The sequence below is a fragment of the Lepidochelys olivacea genome (genome assembly GCF_965140295.1).
Source record: "Lepidochelys olivacea isolate rLepOli2 genome assembly, chromosome: 2".
NCBI lineage: Eukaryota > Metazoa > Chordata > Testudines > Cheloniidae > Lepidochelys > Lepidochelys olivacea.
In genome coordinates, this window is record NC_140412.1 from 30,409,164 (window position 1) to 30,431,872 (window position 22,709).

The 22,709-nt window shown below is 39.1% G+C and overlaps 1 protein-coding gene across 2 annotated transcripts in view; it reads left to right on the top strand.

Annotated features, from left to right (window-relative positions):
• The window catches only part of CSMD3 (CUB and Sushi multiple domains 3), a 1,240,207-nt gene that overhangs the window by 1,071,097 nt on the left and 146,401 nt on the right, over positions 1-22,709 (top strand). For both annotated transcript variants that reach the window (XM_084620231.1, XM_084620232.1), the window contains 3 exons: positions 7,430-7,575; positions 15,000-15,080; positions 16,069-16,182. In XM_084620231.1, coding sequence (XP_084476357.1) covers positions 7,430-7,575; positions 15,000-15,080; positions 16,069-16,182 — 341 coding nt within the window. The remainder of the gene's footprint in view (positions 1-7,429; positions 7,576-14,999; positions 15,081-16,068; positions 16,183-22,709) is intronic.

Here is a 22,709-nt window from a genome sequence, read left to right on the forward strand (position 1 = left end):
GTCCGGGAAACTGATGCTGGTGTGGGAGTGTTCTAGAGAAAATTTAATGGAAGGATAATTATTGCTGAAGTTGTGGTGGAAATCTAAGAGAGAGTTTAGGTAGTCTGTCCAGAGGATTAAAATATCATTGATGTATCTCTGGCATATCATTGTTTTTGTTATGCATTTACCCAGAAATTCTTCCTCAAGGTGGCTCATGAAGATGGTGGCATATTGAGCCATCTATTTACCCATGGCTTTTCCCAAGGTTTGTTGTTGAATGTAAAATGAGTATGGATGATGATGAAATAGATGAGATTGGCAGTGTATTTGGGGTGGATCTCAGAGTGTTGTCCATTGTCTTGTAGATATTTGAGACAGGCACTGATGCTGTCATTGTGAAGGATGTTGGTGTACATCCCATGTCATGAGAATAAAAATATTCTCCTAAATTTATGCGAGCAATCTCTTGATCAAGAAAAGGATATTGAGTGCACAGTGCTGACAAAGATCAAAGAGGTAACTCTGTTTAATAAAAGTGTAATAACTGGCAAGTTCAACTATGCACATATGAACTGTTCCAATTTCATATCAGGAAAAGATTTAGAGAAGCAATTTCTTAGCATTTTACATGGTTGCTTTGTGGAATCATCAGTTCTAGAGCATATAAAAAAGAGACTATATTCTTGATATAGTTGTAAGTAAAATATAGGAGTTGGACAGACAAGTTGGGTGAGGTAATATCTTTTATTGGTCTAGCTTTAGTTATTGAGAGAAACAAGTTTTGAACTACACAGAACTCTTCTTTGAGTCTGGGAAAGATACTAAGAATGTCACAGCTAAAGACAAAATTGAACAAATAGTTTAGCATATGTAGTTAGTACATAGGGACTACTCAAGTACCTTTTCCATACCTGTTGAAGAGCTCTGTGTAGTTTGAAAGCTTGACTGACTCACCAAAAAAGTTGGTCTAAAAAAGATACTACCTTACCCACCTTGTCTCTCTAATATCCTGGGACCGACACAGCTCCAAAAACACTGCACACAACATAGGATTTGGGTCAACAGGTCAACTATAGCTGAGCCTCTTAGTTAAAACAGAACTGAACCTAGGGTGCTCTCCGTGAGACAGATACTCAAAGACACTTGCCACAGAGTGCTGTAGGAGGAAACATAAATAATCATGTGGGCACAGGCATCATTGTATGCTTTAGACACTTCTGTGGTGATTGATTGGTCTAAAGCTTGCTTACGTGTATTTCAATTAAAATGCTCTGCAGCGTGAGATACTTAAATTATGGATTCTATAGAACAGTTAACGGGATTATCTGGACTAATTCATTACTATATCTCCATCCATTGTTCGTTTGCCAGTTCTGTTACACCAAGATATATATCTTGGATAAATGGAAATGGAAATTTGGCGGAAATTTTAATCATAGCCATGCATATACAATAATCTCCCATATACCTGTCCATTACTATTCCTGTTCATTCTCATGTGAGGTCCTAATCATTTCCCATCTTGACGACTGCAAACTCTTTCTTCCTTGTAGCCCAGACTTTCATCTTGCTGCTTCCTTCATTCTTTCCAACATGCCACCAAAAACATTGTCTCCCCTGCCTGCTGCTCTTAGCATGTTCTGGTGCTCTTGGAATTCCTTTACTTTCTCCCAGTCACCTTCTGCATCAAATTTATGGTGCTTGTCCCGGGCTTCACAGCCCTCAATAACTTTAATTCTGCTTGTCTTTACTTTCTTGTCTCCTCTCGCTCATCCCTCACACTTTTAACTCTGCCCAAACTGCATAATTACCAACCTCATCTAGTCTTCCTCTCACTGTCCCCTACATGCCTCCTGCAATGTGACCTCATGTACCTGCAGTTTCTTCCATGACCTAGTTCACCCTGCCTCCTCCTCATTGTCTCTCCTTAAATTTATTTCCAAACAGCCTCCCAAGGCCCTCAAAAGCAATAATAAAAGTAAACCTCAGTGCTCATTACATTGTTATGATTATACTCCTCATTGCTTTCCTTTCACTCCATTTTTATGTTGTCTTGAAATTGTTAAGTCTTTAGGGCAGGGACCATGTAACTAAACTATCTAGCATACTGTATTTGTTGTTATATAAATAAATAATTACACTAAAGTGATGTAATTAAAAAAATCTGACATTGTGAAGAATGTGCTGCTTGGAGCTGGTCAGAAAAACTGAGTGAACAGTTTTCTTTTGGAAAATTCAGTTTTTATCAAAATTTAAATTCTTCAAAAAATCATGTCAGTTTTACTAAAAAATTGTTCTGAGAAAAATGGAAGGCAAAAAATCCAACAATGTTGAAATGTCTTGTTTTGACATTTTCAGAACAAAATGTTTTGCGGTGAATTTTGAATTTTTTGTATTTTATTCTGATATGGAATGAAGCCAGAATTTGAAATTTCAAAATTCTCCACAATATGGAATTTCTGTCTTGCACACAGCTCTAGTGCCAGTTGATATGAATCTTGACATGAATTAACTACTGAGCCAGGTAGCTCATCAAGGACTGGGGAGGTAATGGTTTCAATTTGTCACTAGCCTATGTAGAGTTTTAAAAGTATCAAATATAGTATCAAATCAAGTATAAAATAATGTTATTGATAAATCCAAGATAAAGAAATAGTCATATCATGAAAAGACTGAGTTCAATAGCTTGGAGGGGTGAAGGCATGGTAATAGAACTAGAATATGAAATAGAGTTAAAATATGATATAGTCTGCTGAGGTCAGTTATGGGAGATTCATCACTAAAGATATTCAAAGTCAGGCTGAACAAAGCACAAATGAATAGTCATTAGGAACTATCTTGCACATTTCAGAGGGTGGACTGGATGTCCTGCCAGGTTTTTCCCATTTCTAATCTTTATTATTCAACTCAACCAATAAATTTCAGGTTTCTACTAGCCTGCCTATTTCCAGATGAATTGCTTGGCTAGTCATGAAACAAAGATGCACAAAACAAAGATCCATAATTTCAACAATGCAGAAAGAACAAGACATTTTGAAATAAATAGTTACATGATGCAGACCATGAACTGCTCTAAAGTAGCTATTATTTAAACATTGGAACAGAGAACAATAATTTCTATTAAGCACCCCTTTTTGTTTAAGAATCTTGAAGGAAATATTATAAGAAAAACGTGAAATTGTGCATATGCCATAATTAATTATGTATCTTTATCTTTAAACACTTTCTTTTCAGTGAGAACCTTTGTTACCCAACATTAAAACTGCAGCAAAAACAAGAAAATTCATTAAAAACTAGGAAGCTGTTTACATTAATGATTAAATGAGCCAATTTAAATGCCCTATATTTTTATGCCCATACTTAGGTTTAGGTAGAAATGATAACTTTGACATCTAATTCTGCCCACAAATTCAATTGTTAGATGTTGAAATGCTGTCATCTGAAGCTCCTTTAAAAAACTGGCCCTCAGAATAATAAATGTCAGTAACATTTACATGTATAGTAGTTCAGATACAGTTTTAGGGTGAAATTCTGATCCCATTTATGTCAATAGGAGTTTTGCCTTTGACTGCATTGAGGCTAGGATTTCACCTTAAGTTTTTATATACACTAAATGTGGTACATTATTCAATTCATCCAGAAATGCCTGAATCAGGCCAAACTAACTTGTTTTCCTTCTTTAATTAGGTAATTGGTTTGGTGGATTGGGGGAATGCCGGGGACAAAATATACCTGTTCTTTAGGAAGGCTTTTGACATAGTTCCACATGTCATTCTCATAAGTAAGCTGGAGAAATTCAGGATCAGCAGAACTAACATTAAAAAAAAAGAGTAACTATTAATGGAATGATGTCTGACTGGAAGGAGGTCTCTAATGGGGTTCCACAGGCATCTGTTTTGGGTCCGGTTTTATTTAACATCTTTATTAATGACCTGGATGTGGGAATAGAGAGCATACTGATCAAATTTGTAGATGACTCAAAGCTAGAAGGTTTTACAAACACTTTGGAAGATAGCTAAAATCAAAAAGGCTGACAAAGGAGGTGCTGTCGTCATCATGAATAGGTCGGAATATGAAAAAGAGGCTGCTAGGCAGCTTTCCAACACCACTTTCTACAAGCCATTAGCCTCTGATCCCACTGAGGGTTACCAAAAGAAACTACACCATTTGCTCAAGAAACTCCCTGAAAAAGCACAAGAACAAATCCGCACACCCCTAGAACTCTGACCAGGGGTATTCTATCTGCTACCCAAGATCCATAAACCTGGAAATTATGGACGCCCCATCATCTTAGGCATTGGGACCCTGACAGCAGGATTGTCTGGCTATGTAGACTCCCGCCTCAGGCCCTACGCTACCAGCACTCCCAGCTATCTTCGAGACACCACTGACTTCCTGAGGAAACTACAATCCATCGGTGATCTTCCTGAAAACACCATCCTAGCCACGATGGATGTAGAAGCCCTCTACACCAACATTCCACTCAGAGATGGACTACAAGCCATCAGGAACAGTATCCCCGATAATGTCACGGCAAACCTGGTGGCTGAACTTTGTGACTTTGTCCTGACCCATAACTATTTCACATTTGGAGACAATGTAAACCTTCAAATCAGCGGCACTGCTATGGGTACCCGCATGGCCCCACAGTATGCCAACATTTTTATGGCTGACTTAGAACAACGCTTCCTCAGCTCTCGTCCCCTAATTCCCCTACTCTACTCGCGCTACATTGATGACATCTTCATCATCTGGACCCATGGAAAAGAAGCTCGTGAGGAATTCCACCATGATTTCAACAATTTCCATCCCACCATCAACCTCAGCCTGGACCAGTCCACACAGGAGATCCACTTCCTGGACACTACGGTGCTAATAAGCGATGGTCACATAAACAGCACCCTATACCAGAAACCTACTAACCACTATGCTTACCTACATGCCTCCAGCTTTCATCCACACCACACGATCCATTGTCTACAGCCAAGCTCTATGATACAACCGCATTTGCTCCAACCCCTCAGACAGAGACAAACACCTACAAGATCTCTATAAAGCATTCTTACCACTACAGTACCCACCTGCTGAAGTGAAGAAACAGATTGACAGAGCCAGAAGAGTAACCAGAAGTTACCTACTACAGGACAGGCCCAATAAAAGAAAATAACAGAACACCACTAGCCATCACCTTCAGCCCCCAACTAAAACCTCTCCAATGCATCATCAAGGATATACAACCTATCCTGAAGGATGACCCATCACTCTCACAGTTCTTGGGAGACAGGCTTACAGATGGCCCCCCAGCCTGAACCAAATACTCACCAGCAACCACACAACAAAAACACTCACCCAGGAACCTATCCTTGCAATAAAGCCCATTGCCAACTGTGTCCACATATCTATTCAGGGGACACCATCATGGGGCCTAATCACATCAGCTATGCTCTCAGAGGCTCGTTCACCTGTGCATCTACCAATGTGATATATGCCATCATGTGCCAGCAGTGCCCCTCTGCCATGTACATTGGCCAAACTGGACAGTCTCTACGCAAAAGAATAAATGGACACAAATCAGATGTCAAGAATTATAACATTCAAAAACCAGTCGGAGAACACTTCTCTTTGGTCACTCGATTATAGACCTTAAAGTGGCAATTCTTTAGCAAAAAATCTTCAAAAACAGACTCCAAGGACAGACTGTTGAATTGGAATTAATTTGCAAACTGGATACAATTAACTTAGGCTTGAATAAAGACTGGGAGTGGATGTGTCATTACACAAAGTAAAACTGTTTCCCCTTGTTTATTTCCCCTCCTACTGTTCTTGTAAAGTGCTGGGAATGGCCCACCTTGATTATCACTACAAAAGGTTCCCTCCCCGCCCCACCCCGGCTCTCCTTCTGGTAATAGCTCACCTTTCCCGATCACTCTTGTTACTGTCTGTACGGTAACACCCATTGTTTCATGTTCTCTGTGTATATAAAATCTCCCGACTATATTTTCCACTGTATGCATCCGATGAAGTGAGCTGTAGCTCACGAAAGCTTATGCTCTCATAAAATATTTAGTCTCTAAGGTGCCACAAGTACGCCTTATCTTTTTACTAAAATTCAAAGAGATGTTGTGAAATTGGAGAATTGGACTATAAACAACAAAATGAAATTCAGTAAAGACAAATGTAAAGTGCTTCGCTTTGGGGAAAAATATCAAATGCATAAATACAGAATCAGGGAGATAACTGGCTTCGCAGCAGCATGGCTGAGAAGGATCTGGAAGTTGAGGTGGATCACAAACTCAACATGAGTCAAGATGCTGTTGCAAAAAAGGTAAATAGAATTTTGGGTTATATTAACAAAGTCAAGGGAGATGAAAGTACCACTCTACTCCATGCTAATTAGGCTTCAGCTGATGTAGTGCATCCAATTTTGGTCACCAATGCATAGAAAGGATGTAGAGAAACTGGAAAGGATCCAGAGGTGAGCAGCAAAGATGATCAAAGGGATGAGATGCAAGTCATATGAGCAAAGGCTGAAGGATGTTTAGTATGTTTAGTTTGGAAAGAGGAGACTAAGGGCGACAGGATAGCAGGCTTTTAATACTGGAAAGTCTGCCATAAAAAAGATGGAGAAAAGTTCTATCTTGCCACAGAGGGCAGGGGAAGAGGCAATGGCTTCAAACTATAGCATGGCAGGTTTAGATTAAATCTCAGGAAAAACTTCCTAACGGTAAGAACAGTCAGACAATGGAACAGACTGCCTAGAGAAGTTGTGGAAGCTCCTTCACTGGACGTTTTCAAAAGGAGACTGGATAGCCATCTGTCTTGGATGGTTTGGATACATCTAGCAGAGGATTAGGCTCAATGGCCCTTGTGGTCCCTTCTAACCCTATAGTTCTATGAGTCTATGAATCAACAGAAAATGTGTGGTTCCTCTTCTGTAATACTGCTAGAAATTGATGGGAGGCAACAACAGTATGGCCTATGAATCTAATGTCCATATTTGTCATTTTGGCTATATAAAAGTGAGAGTGTTTCAAGCAAAAAAGTACCACCCAAACCCAGGGAGAAAATAGAGCATTTATTCCAATAGGTAGTAAGTGGAGAAACTTATATTCAGAAATTCTGAAGCACCCTAAAGCATCTTCTGTCATGGGCATTTTCCACCTTACCATTCAAGTTACACATTTCCTCCTCAAAGGAGCATTCAGAGCATTAATATTCCTGTTTTATTTTAAATGCAAGGAATAATCTAAACCTTTACAATATATTTTTTTTTTAGAAAATTTAAATATATGCCCATTTTGGGACAGGCAAAAAATACTGTATTACACCTAGAAAAAATTACCCACCAGCAAAAATACCACATAATCCTTCAGCATTGCATTTACCTAAAAATAATGGTGAAACCTACCCTTAATATTATTTTTCTTTTGATTTTTTTTTCTTTTAGGGATGGGCCAGACCAAAGTTCTCCTCAGATTGGCCAGTTTAGTGGCAACACTGCCTTGGAGTCTGTCTACAGTACTTCAAACCAGATTCTCATCAAGTTCCACAGTGACTTCACAACAAGTGGTTTCTTTGTGCTAAGTTATCATGGTAAGTTCAATACATTTAGCTATTTTTATTGATGATTATATAGTTGAAGCTTAAGGGAAAATATTTTAACTTACTATTACTAAAATAAATGTTAAGTCCTTTGGAACAATTACCGGTAGTTTATTTTTTGTTAATCACTGAATGTTTACCACTATTAATAGACAAGCAAAAAGAACCAGTGAACTTTCCAAAAACTAACATCCAGTTCAGGTTAGACATACGTATCTCTTTATGGCTTACATTGCTTTAAAAGGTGGAGTCCAGAATTCAAGATTTGTTTTAAATTGTGTGTGATCAGTGCAGTTACACCGGTGCTGCCATTGATAACAAACTACATTCAATTGCATGGGTTTATCCATCCTGTTGATGTGAGAAGAATCAATGGAAACCTGGACCCGCATTGACCTAGAGGGCGCCAAATCCTTTGCATGTATATATTTTTTTTAATTTTGAAACATAAGGGAATATGTTTTCATAGCAGTATGTCTGAATTTTTATGGAATTTACAAAAATTTACTTCTCCACCAAGAATGTGCCTCTTGGGAGTGCACATCTTGGTACCAGGAATCTCTAAGACCTTCTAGAAATCAGGAAAGGATGAGGGCGGTTCCTATACCCTCATACAGACCCTAAGTCTTGTGTCTGGTTTCTAAGGGACATTAATTTCCTATCATGATAAACAACCGATCTCAGAATTACTGCTTGCTAGAAGTTGCAGTGCACTTCTATTTCTTTTTCCTTCTCAGAGTTTCTGTTTCGAAGATCAATTTTACTTATAATAAATTAATCTGTATTAATACTGGTATTGTAGTTAGGAGCCAGATTCTTTCACCCAGATCCAAGCTAACTTCACCTAGAAGCATGGATCTTGGCACCCTGTTAAATGAGTGATAAATGCTCACATGAGTTGAAATAGATTCTTTTGTAATTGAGAAAGCCACCTCCCTGAAAGACAGGTACACTAAAATGGAGATCATCTGGTCTTTGCATGACAAAGAGTTACACAGCCAGACACTCTCCACCTGTCTCCATCTCTGGCAAGCTCTGTTATAGGTACTGAGAATTACATCATATCTGTGGACTGTAGTATTTTAGAAGTGGCATTTTGTGTTTTCAGATTATTATGGGCTATGATACTAAAAACCAGTACACTGAATTGGTTCCACTGTTGAATGGGTGTAGTGGGCAGAGTACTTATGTTTCATTTGTTCGTTAAGATATGGGCTTCTGAAATTGGGACCGTCTTTGTGTTGTATAGCTTCCATTGTCTGACCCAGGAAAAAAACATTTCAGTACTCCAGCTGTGAAATAACTAAGGCATGGACCATTATCTCCAGGACTTCCCCTCTGAGGAGCAGGCACAGTTTTCTTACCAGTTTGAGGTGGTAAAAGTCCTGATGTTCAGGCACAATGTGGCTACCAGACTGCAACTCTGACAGTGAATATTCAGATACCCTCATCAGAAGAGCAGTCATGGATTCTGCAAGGCCTTCTGAATATGTCCTTTGGCCGACCAAAATCACTTCCATCTGACTTTGGTTGAATTTGAATCATATATTATTATTTATGCAAGTGCTTTTTTCTTCTAGACGCAGAGGTAGCTGTATGACAAATGGTTGTCTGCCTCTGATAAGAATGATATGTGTCACTGTGTATCATAAGCATATTGCTGGCATATGGCTAGTAGCTTTTCAGATGTTTCCTAGCAGCATAATATAGGTGCTGAGCAAGTTGGGTCATGCCACCCATCATTGGCATGAAGCAACCAAAGCTACACAAATAAATTTGGCAACTCCTCTATGTCCTGAGGCTCATGATTTTGAGGTCATTTTTTTATTCCTCTTATTCTCTCCCTAAATGAATGCTGTCTCTAAATCCTGCAGGTTTTATACTCTACATCTTATCTAGCATGCAATATTTCCAAAATTTGATGTTAGTTCTCTTTTCCCTTTTATAGAGCCCTTGCCCAACCCCTAATCACTCTGACTTTGACTACTGCAGCCTCCTCATCTTTGGCCTCCATGCCTTTATTAATTCCATCCAGGATGTCTTAGCAAATGTTCATCTATTTTGTCTGATGCTCTGATGATCTTCTGATTCTCTTCAAATCCTTTCACTGGCTCCACCTCACCTTCCTCTTTAAATTTAAGTTTCTTGTGCCCAAGTTGGAAGACCTGGTGCAAGTTAACTCAAACCTGCCTCTCCACTCTCATTGCCTTCCACCTATTTCTCTACCCTATCTGCCAATAAATAAAGTTTCCTTTACCAGTGTAATATATAAATAAAATTATTTGTGAAAGGGAGGGGAACTGTTTAAATTGCATGTGCCCATGTCTAGTAGTAAAGTGACTTTTAGGGGGTTTCTCTTGCTGCCCTCTGTTTATTTCTCTTACTGTGCATCTAGAGCATACCTCTCAACTGACAGGGCCTAAATGTGGGCTGCAGTGTTTGATGAAGACCAAGATTGAGGGACACAAAATATTTGTCATATAACAAACTTAAAACTGGGACTAATCTCTTCAGGATAATTACCTCTTTCTGTATTTTCAGGTTCATGATTCTTTTTATCTGCTGTAAGTAATGTGCAACAATAGAAGTGTAGGGATACCAAATTGGTGTGGAATATAGGTAGTTTTGGGACTAATATTAGTGCTGTCTCTAATGAGAGACGTTTGAGAGGTATGACCTAGATTCATTGTTAAAGGCATTTGATCACACTGGACCCAAACCTGTTTTTATTAAAGGACCAAATTATGGCTAAGTGAGCACAGTGGTGCAAGGGCATAAGAGCAATGTGGCATGTTACACTCCTGGTCCAGCTACCTGCACCACAGCATGGGAGGTGAAGCAAGCTTCAGGGAGCTTTTGGAGCCTCCCTTTGCACAGCTAGACAAGAGGGAGCAGAATGGTTGGGAACTGGCTGGAACCGGCTGGAACCGGCTGGAACCTTACCTCTGCTCTCAATGTTTAAAGAGGATAGCTGCACTGTCATACTCTATTAAGAGCAGGCGCAATATCAATATCTTCATAATATTTGTTGTTATTTACATGTCTACTGTTATATTCTTAGCAATATGGATTATATTACTATCCAAAGACCCCGACCCAACAGAGGTTCTGTTCTGCTAGCTGCTATACAAACACATGGTACAAAATATTCCAGGCCAGATCCTCATCTGGTGTAAACTGCAGTGACACCAGTGACTTCAATGGAATCAACCCTATTTATATCAGCTGAGAATCTAACCCGTAGGTTTTTAGTCTATGTGAATTCAAGAATTTCCAAATCCTAATATTTCCGGAGAGTAACATTTTCAAAAGAAGTTATGTGAAATAAGAACATAAGAATGGCCATACTGGGTCAGACCAAAGGTCCATTCAGCCCAGTATCCTGTCTACTGACAGTCGTCAATGCCAGGTGCCCCAGAGGGAGTGAACCTAACAGGTATTGATCAAGTGATCTCTCTCCTGCCATCCATCTCCACCCTCTGACAAACAGAGGCTAGGGACACCATTCCTTACCCATCCTGTCTAATAGCCATTAATGGACTTAACCTCCATGAATTTATCCAGTTCTCTTTTAAACCCAGTTATAGTCCTAGCCTTCACAACCTCCTCAGGCAAGGAGTTCCACAGGTTGACTGTGTGCTGTGTAAAGAAGAACTTCCTTTTATTTGTTTTAAACCTGCTGCCCATTAATTTCATTTGCTAGCCCCTAATTCTTATATTATGGGAACAAGTAAATAACTTCCTTATTCACTTTCTGCACACCACTCATGATTGTATATACCTCTATCATATCCCCCCTTAGTCTCCTCTTTTCCAAGCTGAAAAGTCCTAGCCTCTTTAAACTCTTAATTACTTTCCATTCATCCACATTAAATTTCATTTGCCATTTTGTTGCCCAATCACTTAGTTTTGTGAGATCTTTTTGAAGTTCTTCACAGTCTGCTTTAGTCTTAACTATCTTGAGCAGTTTAGTATCATCTGCAAACTTTGCCAACTCAATGTTTATCCCTTTCTGCAGATCATTTATGAATAAGTTGAATAGGATTGGTCCTAGGACTGACCCTTGGGGAACACCACTAGTAACCCCTCTCCATTCTGAAAATTTACCATTGATTCCTACCCTTTGCTCCCTGTCTTTTAACCAGTTCTCAATCCATGAAAGGATCTTCCCTCTTATCCCATGACAACTTAATTTACATAACAGCCTTTGGTGAGGGACCTTGTCAAAGGCTTTCTGGACTTCTAAGTACACTATGTCCACTGGATCCCCCTTGTCCACATGTTTGTTGACCCCCTCAAAGAACTCTAACAGATTAGTAAGACATGTTCTCCCTTTACGGAAACTATATTGACTTTTGTCCAACAATTTATGTTCTTCTATGTGTCTGACAATTTTATTCTTTATTATTGTTTCAACTAATTTGCCCAGTACTGACGTTAGACTTACCGGTCTGTAATTGCCAGGATCACCTTTAGAGCCCTTCTTAAATATTGGTGTTACATTAGTTATCTTCCAGTCATTAGGTACAGTAGCTGATTTAAAGGACAGGTTACAAACAATAGTTCCACAATTTCATATTTGAGTTCTTTCAGAACTCTTGGGTGAATGTCATCTGGTCCCAGTGACTTGTTACTGTTAAGTTTCTCAATTAATTCCAAAACCTCCTCTAGTGACGCTTCAATCTGTGACAATTTCTCAGATTTGTCACCTACAAAAGACGGTTCAGGTTTGGGAATGTCCCTAACATCCTCAGCCATGAAGATTGAAACAAAGAATTCATTTAGTTTCTCTATGATGACTTTACCGTCTTTAAGTACTCCTTTTGTATCTCGATCATCCACGGGCCCCACTGGTTGTTTAGCAGGCTTCCTGCATCTGATGTACTTAAAAAACATTTGTTATTACCTTTGGGTTTTTGGTTAGCTGTTCTTCAAACTCCTTTTTGGCTTTTCTGATTACATTATTACATTTAATTTGGCAGTGTTTATGCTCCATTCTATTTACCTCAGTAGGATAATAGCCTTTGTCTCACTGAGTTTCACTGAGGAGACTTAGGCTCCTCAGTGCATAAGGCCTGGTCTACACTTAAAAATTTAGATCAATCTAGTTATGTTGTTCAGGGCTGTAAAAAAATTCACATCCTGAGCGCTACAGTTAGGTGGACTACCCCCAAGTGTGGACCTAACTTCCTGCTAGGTTGACAGAAGAATTGTGTTGAACTAGTTACCACCTCTCAGAGAGAGGGATTACTACACTGATGGAAACACCCCTTCTGTCATTGTAGAAACATCTACACAAGGGAGCTACAGCAGCACAGCTGCAGCATCTTAGCTGTGCTGCTGTAGTGTAGATATGACCTAAGGCATATTTGAAAATAGGAATTATGCTCCTAAGCCACTTAATTTCTTTTGAAAGTTTTACTCCTGGTAAAGTACAGCCAGAAACTACTGTTAGCCTGATGTGGGATGGAAGCCCAAACTGAACTGATCCATCCAATAGCAATGCAATAATTGTATTTCATTGTATATAGATGTTCTTATGCTATCCTTAATATAGTGGTATCTGAGTGCCTTCCAGTAGTGCTTTAAACTATGTGTCAAAAATCTGTCAAATATTATTAATGCATTCTCTCTCTCTCTCTCATCCTCTTCCAGGGGACAATTGTGTGCGTAGTGTAGGGTTTTGTTTTAAATGTACATGTTGCTGTGCATTTGGTAGAGAAGGCAAGATCAAAGGAGCGTTTTGCACTTGGAGCAGAAGGTGGTGAGGTTTGTGATGGTCCTTAATTCCTGTGGGAGTTCATTCTACAATCTGGAACTGGCACCTAAGGAAGCCCTGTCATATGCACCAATGAGATCCTTTACCCTTTTGGTAGAATGTTCCATTGTACCTGAGGAGCAAAGTTATTAAGCCTGATCTTCATCCAGAATCTTTAAGGGATCTTTTAGATATTGCTTGGGTCAGTACGTTGAGGATAAAGATCAAGATCTTGAACTTGAATCAATATCCTATGGGAAGCCACTGTAGAGAGTGGAGAACAGGCCATATGTGCTTGTAGTAGCCAATGTTAATGAGGAGATGAACTGCAGCATTCTCTACTAGTCAGAGTTTCCTAAGGGCTGATGACTTCATGCCCAGGTATATTGTATTGGTGTACTCCAGACAGGAGATCATAAAGCCATGTATAACTGTGGCTAGGTCACCGTCTGCCAGGATGGGACAATGTCTCCTAACTAACTAGAAGGAATTGACTGATTGAGTTGACAGTTGTGGTTGTTCACCTTCAGCAAGGAGACTGCACCGTTGTTGAAAATTCTTCATCATGCTTTCTTCTGCCCACCAGCATCACCTCTGTCTTGCTCTGGTTCAGCTTCAACTAGCTCCTTTTCATCCATGAGCTAATCTTGTCCAAGCACCGGGCCATCTTGATGGTAATGATGTGGTTGTGCATGGTGAAGGATAGGCAGAGCTGTGTGTCATCTGCTTATTTCTTGCACATGAGCCCATGTCATCTGATCAGTTCGCATAGAGGCTACATATTGATATTGACCAGACAGAGAACTGATCCTTGTGGTCAATAAGGTAAAAAATAGCTGCCAAGCATTACTCTAAATCCACATAATGGATACAATCCTGGCTCTTTGAACTCAGTGGCAAAACTCCCACTGATGTCAATGCAGCCAAGATTTCACCTAGTGTTCTTAAGTGCTTTTATATTTGCTAATACTGACATACCTAAGAAAAATCCAGGTCATGGGTTACTGCTGTGCTGCCTGAGATGTGGCAGGGATCTAGGAGAATGATCTAAAATGGTTTAAGTCCTTCCTGGAAGGATGCATCCAAAGAGTAATGATGGGAAAATGCATGTCTGCCATTGATACCCCCTACCCCACCCCTCCTTTTACTTGTAGATTCCCCCAAGGATCAGTTCTCTCTGTGGTCATATTCAGTATCTATCTATATGAATTCATTTTCTGGGATGTTTCACACCTGAAGAGGTTGTTTCATAATGATTATTCTACCTTTGAATGGAATAATGTTTTACTCTTGAATGGGCCTTCATTTAAGATGGTCTCAAGACAGAAAGCGTTTGGAGGTAAAAACACATTTTGCTAAGCATACTGTGAACTAAACATTTGTGCTTTGCAGACAAGATTAGTTCCTTGCAGATAATTCACAAGTACCTATGATCTTTCCAGAATATGTCTGAGGAGGATTTTGCCATTAAAACTAATCTGAAATCCTTAATGTGGGAAATCCTTTCTTCATCTTTGAATTCTTAACATTCAAAACTCCATGTATATTTTTCTGTTAGATTCCATTGAACCTTTCAGTGCAAAGCTATAAATGTTGTTTATTGTTATCCTGTGACGATGAGCAACATATTAATCACAATACCTTCTGTGTTTTATAGCCTATCAGCTTCGAGTGTGTCAACCTCCACCAACTATACCAAATGCTGAAATTTTGACTGAGGATGATGAATTTGAAATAGGTAATGTCTGTAAAAGTATGAGCACTAACCTATTTCAGGAGAGATCACAAATAAATTTACATTTTTAAAGAAAAATATTTTAAAAGCTTTTCTTCCTTCTTGTACTTGCTGAATCCTAGTTAAGTCTCACAGGCAGTACTGTTGAAGGACACAGAACTGTTTCCCAAATACCTTTTTTCTAAAATGTACTTATTTGCAAAGTTCTAATAAAGTCATAAAGTCTCAAAATAAATTTTAATTATAAGCATTTTTTAAGAATAGTTTAATTTAAAGGGTTGCAAGCCACTTTTAAGAAAAATAACTGTGTTTATTATGTACAGAATATTGTGTGTGTATATATATATCTAAATGACTGCAACTTTTAAAAATAGAGTTAATATTAATATTGTTTCCCAAATCTTTGGGGTTTTGGAGCTGGTGTTTTTAAAAAAAAATAATTGAAAGAGGTGCTTGAACTAAATTTCCATGAGCTAGGGAAAATAAACAGAATGGAGGAAACAGGATGGTCCAACTGAATATAGTTTTGGGGCTGCCAAGGTTTGTTTTGTTTTTAGTAGTTGTTTAATATATGTATGTATGTTTGTGAACCAACAGATACATAAGTTTCTGTTTTGAATAATTTTGCCTAAATAATTTGTCATTTTGCCTGACTAATTAGTACCATTATCCTTTTAGTTAATACCATGACAGCTACATGATAAATTATAGATATTTAAAAGTCTACAAATGTGTGGGTTGCTCAGAAAGGTAACAAAAATCAAAGAAATAATCATGCTAATACCATGATTGGAAACAATGATAAATGTGGTACAGTGTGCAGCAGAATGATTATCACAACATTTCCTCTGCCTAATCAAAGTTTTTCATGCCAGTGGTCATATAGCACATTATATAGGGCAGCAAGTGTACTTCATTAATCAATACTGTTTTCAAAACTGAAAATCCCTGTTAATTGCCGTTTAAACATTCTCTTCTTTTTATCATATAGGGGACATAATAAGATACCAGTGTCATCCAGGCTTTACATTGGTTGGTAATGAAATTCTAACATGTAGGTTGGGAGAAAGACTTCAGATGGATGGAGTGCCACCTTCTTGTCAAGGTTTTCTATTCTTATTATTTATTACTTTTATAATGTACCAGCTGAATGGTGTTTGCAGAACTAAGCTTTGCTTTTAATTGACTTATGGAGTCATACTTAAAATCTTTCCAATCCTCCCTCTGTATTGCCAGTGTTCCCAGGATGGTTAATACCTTAGAGAGTGCTGAAATGAGATTATTATTAATGATTTATGGTATTTAATGAGTTTTTAGTACTACTATTATGCAGGTCAAACTTTCAGTTACATTGTGTGAGGGTACATTGCTTATTTCACAATTCATGCTCTAAAGTGGAAGGGGGCAGTCTAAATCAAATAAATACAAATGAACTTATTTCTCATATATTATTTTATCTCAATATTATTAAAGAATGTAATAATATCAAAAATTATTAAGGAAATGAATATGTTAATGTAGATAAATCATATAAAATAGCATAATGGGAATGAATAACACCATAAAATGTCATCGCTTTAAGTGAAACAGTCATGGAAGGAGTTTGTTTTTAATTTGATTTTGTTTTACAACATGTTGGAGTGTATTTGGTTTTGCTCTTTTGGTGCAGTGCGTAAATATTATGGAGAGTCACATCATCACTCCATTGTTAAATTAAATCTAGATTATAAACCTGACAACCATTAACTTATTCTAAATTAAGCCAATCTTTCTTACCTTTGACATACATGACATTATACTAAGGTAGAATATTTTGGTGACATTTGAAAGTAATTTGAGATGGCTTTTGTGGGATTTAAAAGGTTATGCAAATGACCTTGCACCTTATGTATAGTTTCTCTAGGGTTTTGGTTTTTTTTCTTGTCAGTCAGGGGTGTTTGAATGGGAAGGAGTTTGCTCATCAAATATCAGTAAGTTGAAACCCCACTGTAACTATTCTGGATAGAAGACTGGTGTCTTTGAGTAGTTTTGAATGAATACTAATTTAGGTCAGATTTTGGCTGGCCCCTATGAGCTATTTGGGAGAATAAGTGTCCAGAAACCATGAAGATTGGAATGATATGAGAAGATGAATAGAAAAGAATAGGTAAATCCCAAAGAGCCTTCCCTCTACACTCGCATGGCTTACAAAAGGACAAGACACAGCAGAAGTGCTTGCACTTGGAGAAAACTCCCATTGACTTAAATTGACCATGAGTGAACCATCCTAGAGAATACTTCATTCCATGCACATGACTTCTCTGAAAGAAACATAATTCCTTATCAAGTTCCATAAAATGGTTCAAAAATCCTACATATGTTTTTCTAGTACATTCCATAGGACTTTTTGAAAAGGAGTGGAGTACTGGCCTCTACAACATCTTAAACGTAGACCTTCTTCTCAGAATGCATGAAGTGGGGATGTACCCCAGTATGGTTCTTCTGCCCTCTGCGTCCTTGTGCAATCTCAACAAGGGGTTTATGTGGGGCCCTGCAGTAGGGTGATTTCCAGGGCAGATTTACACCTTATGCGCCCCTAGGCACAGCATCTTCAACGCCCCCCCGTCTATAGCTGACCTTCATATTTTCCATAAAAATGAAACTTTTAACCCACTTTTAAATTTTAGGCACCTCTAGGATGCCGGCGCCCCTAGGCACATGCCCACTGTGCCTAATTGGAAATCTGGCACTGGTGATTTCGACTCCTAAAATCTTTCTCTTTAATTTAATAATATTGGGTAACTATAATGTGGTCTATTGCTGTCTCACCAGTGCTTTAAGAGATGTGTTTAGCAGCCCACACTGACAAATATTTACGTGACAGTTTAGAGATAAAAAAGAAAACTGGCATCAGAAAATGTCAATTTATGGAAATGAGTTGGAAATATTTGGGGGCCTGATCCTGCAAGATGCTGAACAGCTCCTGCATTGTACCTCTACTTCAGTGGGAGTGGAGGGACCTCATTATCTAGCAGGATGTGTGAAGCATCTTGCAGATCAGGCACATAAACACAACATTTATTTAAATTAGCATTAAATGCAGGACGTTACCATCTGGTTTTACTTTAAACTTTTGCATTCTAACTTAGAAACAGATTTATATAATCTCTCTCCTTCTCATCAAATGTTTTCTTGCCCAAGAAGCAATTTGAGTTAATTGGCATTTTTAGAAAACACTCCCAATTAAAGTATATTTTTGGAATAGTGGCAAGTTATGAATTGTGAATAAATCCACTACTGCTAAATGTTAATGCTTTAATATGTGAAAGCTTCTTTGGTAATTCCAAAAGAGTTTCAGACTAAAAGCACAATTTAGTTGTTAGAAATGTAATTGTTTAATGTCTGCAACTCAGTGATGACTACAGTATTCATATTTCAGTTGTGAGTTGAAAAATTACTGACATACATATTTTTTCTTTTTTTACATTCCCAATTTAAAAACAGAAGGGCCCATTCCTGCTCTTGAAAGGATCATGCCGTCACATTTTTATACACTTGAAGAAATAAGAATCAATCTAATTTCCAAACATTGTCTTGGAAAATGTTGAGTACCCTCAACTCCTATGAACTTCAATAGGAAATTCAGATGCCTCGGGCATGCTTTCTTACAAGGCCATTTATGTATGTGCCTACTGGTAAATATGGATTTGGCACATAACCTAAGCCATCCTCTAAAAATTTCCTACCAAAATCACACATGCAGTCTTTGGCAGATCTGAGATAAAAACCTAGGACTCTTCACTTCATTACCCTGACTAATAAATACACTCTCAATATAAATACTAAATATTTTAATACCCTCTATTTTAGTCCACCTCCTGTTTTTAGCCTCAAGCAGAATCAGATAAACATAATCTCACCATTTATCAGCCCGAGAAAACAGAAAAATTCAGAGAATTAAAAAAGAAAAAAAAGATAATACCTATTCAAGCTGGCTGCCTAGAACAACAGATAACTTCTCTCATTTCTATTTTTGGGTGGAAATTATAATATATACATCCCTGTGTATCAGCTCTATAGGCAACTTCATATTTCCTCATCAGTTATTTTTTTTATTATTTTTTATTATACTAAAGGCAGTATGGATAAGAAGTATAGTAACTCCTATTGCACGCAAGGATTATTTGCTATACTACACTGTTTGATTTATATACTATCATCATTTAATTATGCAGGATATAATCCACTATGTAGATGAAGGAATAAACTTAATTTCTGTCAAAACTGCTGCTGGTTCATGTTATACACCTGGGGGAATTCTGCACCACTGCACATGTGCAAAATGTATATACCCCCGCAGATTTCTCTGCTTCCCCACAGAAAACTGACTTTCTGATGGGGAACCAAAGATAAGCTACAAGAATGGTCATGCGACCCTCCCAAGCAGTATGTTTCAGGTGCTCAGGGCAGCCAGCAGAGAAGTAAATCGCTGTGGGGTGGGATAGGGGAAGACCCGGCTAGTGGCTCCTACCCTGCGTCAGGCTCAGCTGCTAGTCCTGATTGGGCTGGGGAGGACAGGACTTCCTCTTCCCCTGCACGGCAAATGGGGCCATGTCAGACCCACCCCCAGAATTCTCCCTGGCTTTAGGAAGCTCTGTAAACTTCCCTCCCACCCCACTTCCTGCACCCATCACTCCTCAGCTGCAGGGGGAGGGATCACTGTACAGGGATCTGCTCCCCCATCCGCCAAACCCCATGCATCCAGACCCGCCCCATCGTACCCAGACCCTCCCACCATGCCTCACCCCTCCTGCACCCAGAACCCCCCCCAATGAGCCCCACTCCCCCGCACCTGGACCACCCCGATTAGCCACCCGCATCCCCACCCTACCAAGCCCCAACCAGATGTACATGGATTCCCCACCCCACTTAGCTCCACTACTCCACCATCTGGGTCCCTCACTGATCCCCCACACACCCAGACCCCCAACCATCTTCACCTGCCTCCCCTGCAGATTCCCATTACCATTGAACCCTGAAGCCCCCAACAAGTTCCTGTGAATCCAGTTCCCCCCTGCACCTGGATCCCCCCACTGAGCCGCACGCACCCAGATTGCCCCAAACAGAACCCTCTCAACCCACACCTGGATCCCCCCATACTAAGCCCCTTCACACTTGGATTCTGACTTTCTGAGCCTGCCTGCCCACACCTGATGCACGTGGCATGGAGTGGGAGGGCCCTGGGGTGTTTCTGGGGCATGCTAGATCCTTGTGCTGTGTCAGGGTTGGATGCACTCACCGCTGAGTCCGTGTCCTGGGGGGGAAGCTGCACATTAATCTCCCACCTCTATGCAGCCAGTGGCCTGTGCTCCACAATGCCATGCTGGAGCCTTCACATTTATTTGACAAATAATAATTGCAGAATTTTAAAATATTGTGTGCAGAATTTTGAAATTTTTGGAGCAGAATGCCCTCAGGAGTAACCTTAGTTTCAAGTAAAATATATTGTTTGAGAGCTACACAGTAGCTTTTTACAAAGAAGAACAAAGAAGTTGCACACTGACTGCTGCAACTGCTGAAGTCTAATGTTTTGTTATTAGATACGATGGTTCTGATTTTCACCTTGTGCAGATTTTTTAGCCAGTGTAATGTGAGTATAAACCACTAGTATTCTTACTTGGTTTCATTTTACATTCACTGATATCAATTCATACGCATGATGCACAATAATGGAGAACTAGGCCCAACATTTTGTATTTGTATTGTAAAAAGCTGTGTGGGTCAGTTGAATTCAATTACAACACAGAATGCAAAGTGTACAGTGCTCACTTTATATTTATTTTTTATTATATTATGGGAACAAATAAATAACTTTTCCTTATTCACTTTCTGCACACCACTCGTGATTGTATATACCTCTATCACATCCCCCCTTAGTCTCCTCTTTTCCAAGCTGAAAAGTCCTAGCCTCTTTATTCTCTCCTCATATGGGACCTGTTCCAAACCCCTAATCATTTTAGTTGCCCATTTCTAAACCTTTTCTAATGCCAGAATATCTTCATTGAGATGAGGGCACTACATCTGTACGCAGTATTCAAGATGTGGGTGTACCATGGATTTATATAAGGGCAATAAGATATTCGTATTCTCTATCCCTTTTTTAATGATTCCTAACATCCCGTTTGCTTTTTTGATTGCCACAGCACACTGCATGGACGTCTTCAGAGAACTATCCACGATGACTCCAAGATCTTTCTCCTGATTAGTTGTAGCTAAATTAGCCCCCATCATATTGTATGTATAGTTGGGGTTATTTTTTCCAACGTGCATTACTTTCCATTTATCCACATTAAATTCCATTTGCCATTTTGTTGCCCAATCACTTAGTTTTGTGAGATCTTTTTGAAGTTCTTCATAGTCTGCTTTGGTCTTAACTATCTTGAGCAGTTTAGTATCATCTGCAAACTTTGCCAACTCAATGTTTATCCCTTTCTGCAGATCATTTATGAATAAGTTGAATAGGATTGGTCCTAGGACTGACCCTTGGGGAACACCACTAGTAACCCCTCTCCATTCTGAAAATTTACCATTGATTCCTACCCTTTGCTCCCTGTCTTTTAACCAGTTCTCAATCCATGAAAGGATCTTCCCTCTTATCCCATGACAACTTAATTTACATAACAGCCTTTGGTGAGGGACCTTGTCAAAGGCTTTCTGGACTTCTAAGTACACTATGTCCACTGGATCCCCCTTGTCCACATGTTTGTTGACCCTCTCAAAGAACTCTAACAGATTAGTAAGACATGATCTCCCTTTACAGAAACCATGTTGACTTTTGTCCAACAATTTGTTCTTCTATGTGTCTGACAATTTTATTCTTTATTATTGTTTCAACTAATTTGCCCAGTACTGATGTTAGACTTACCGGTCTGTAATTGCCAGGATCACCTCTAGAGCCCTTCTTAAATATTGGTGTTACATTAGTTATCTTCCAGTCATTAGGTACAATAGCTGATTTAAAGGACAGGTTACAAACAATAGTTAATAGTTCCACAATTCACATTTGAGTTCTTTTTGGTGAAATGGCCTATTAACATCCCTCCAGTCATAGGGAGGAAAGGAAGGGGGTGGGTGGGAAACAGCTGGTGAGGGATTGTTAGTGGATTACAGATTGTTGTAATGAACCATAAATCCAGAGTCTCTATTGAATACATGATTTGTAGCGTCTTACAAAGTTATGAATTTAAGCTCCCAGATTCGTCTTTTGAAAGTGTCATGCAGGTTTGCTTTTAGGATGAGGACTGATAGGTCATGTATAGAGTGACTGCTTTGTGAAGAGTGTTCAGACACTCTTTGCCCTGGGGTCAGCCACACCGACTGCTGCAACTGCTGAAGTCATGAAGATCTTGGAAAATCATGGAATCCATGACTTCCGTGACCTCTGTGGCAGACTCGCAGCCTTACCCATCAAGAGGTTGGTGTATTGGGGAGCCATTCTAGTACCTATGACTGTTCTCATGATTTGGACAAAATGATTATTATTGAATGTAAAATTCTTGTGGATGAGGATAAATAAGTTTTGAAATGTGTTTCATCTGGATATTTGAGGGTTATCAATTGTCTTGTAAATATTTGAAACAGGGAGTTATTCCA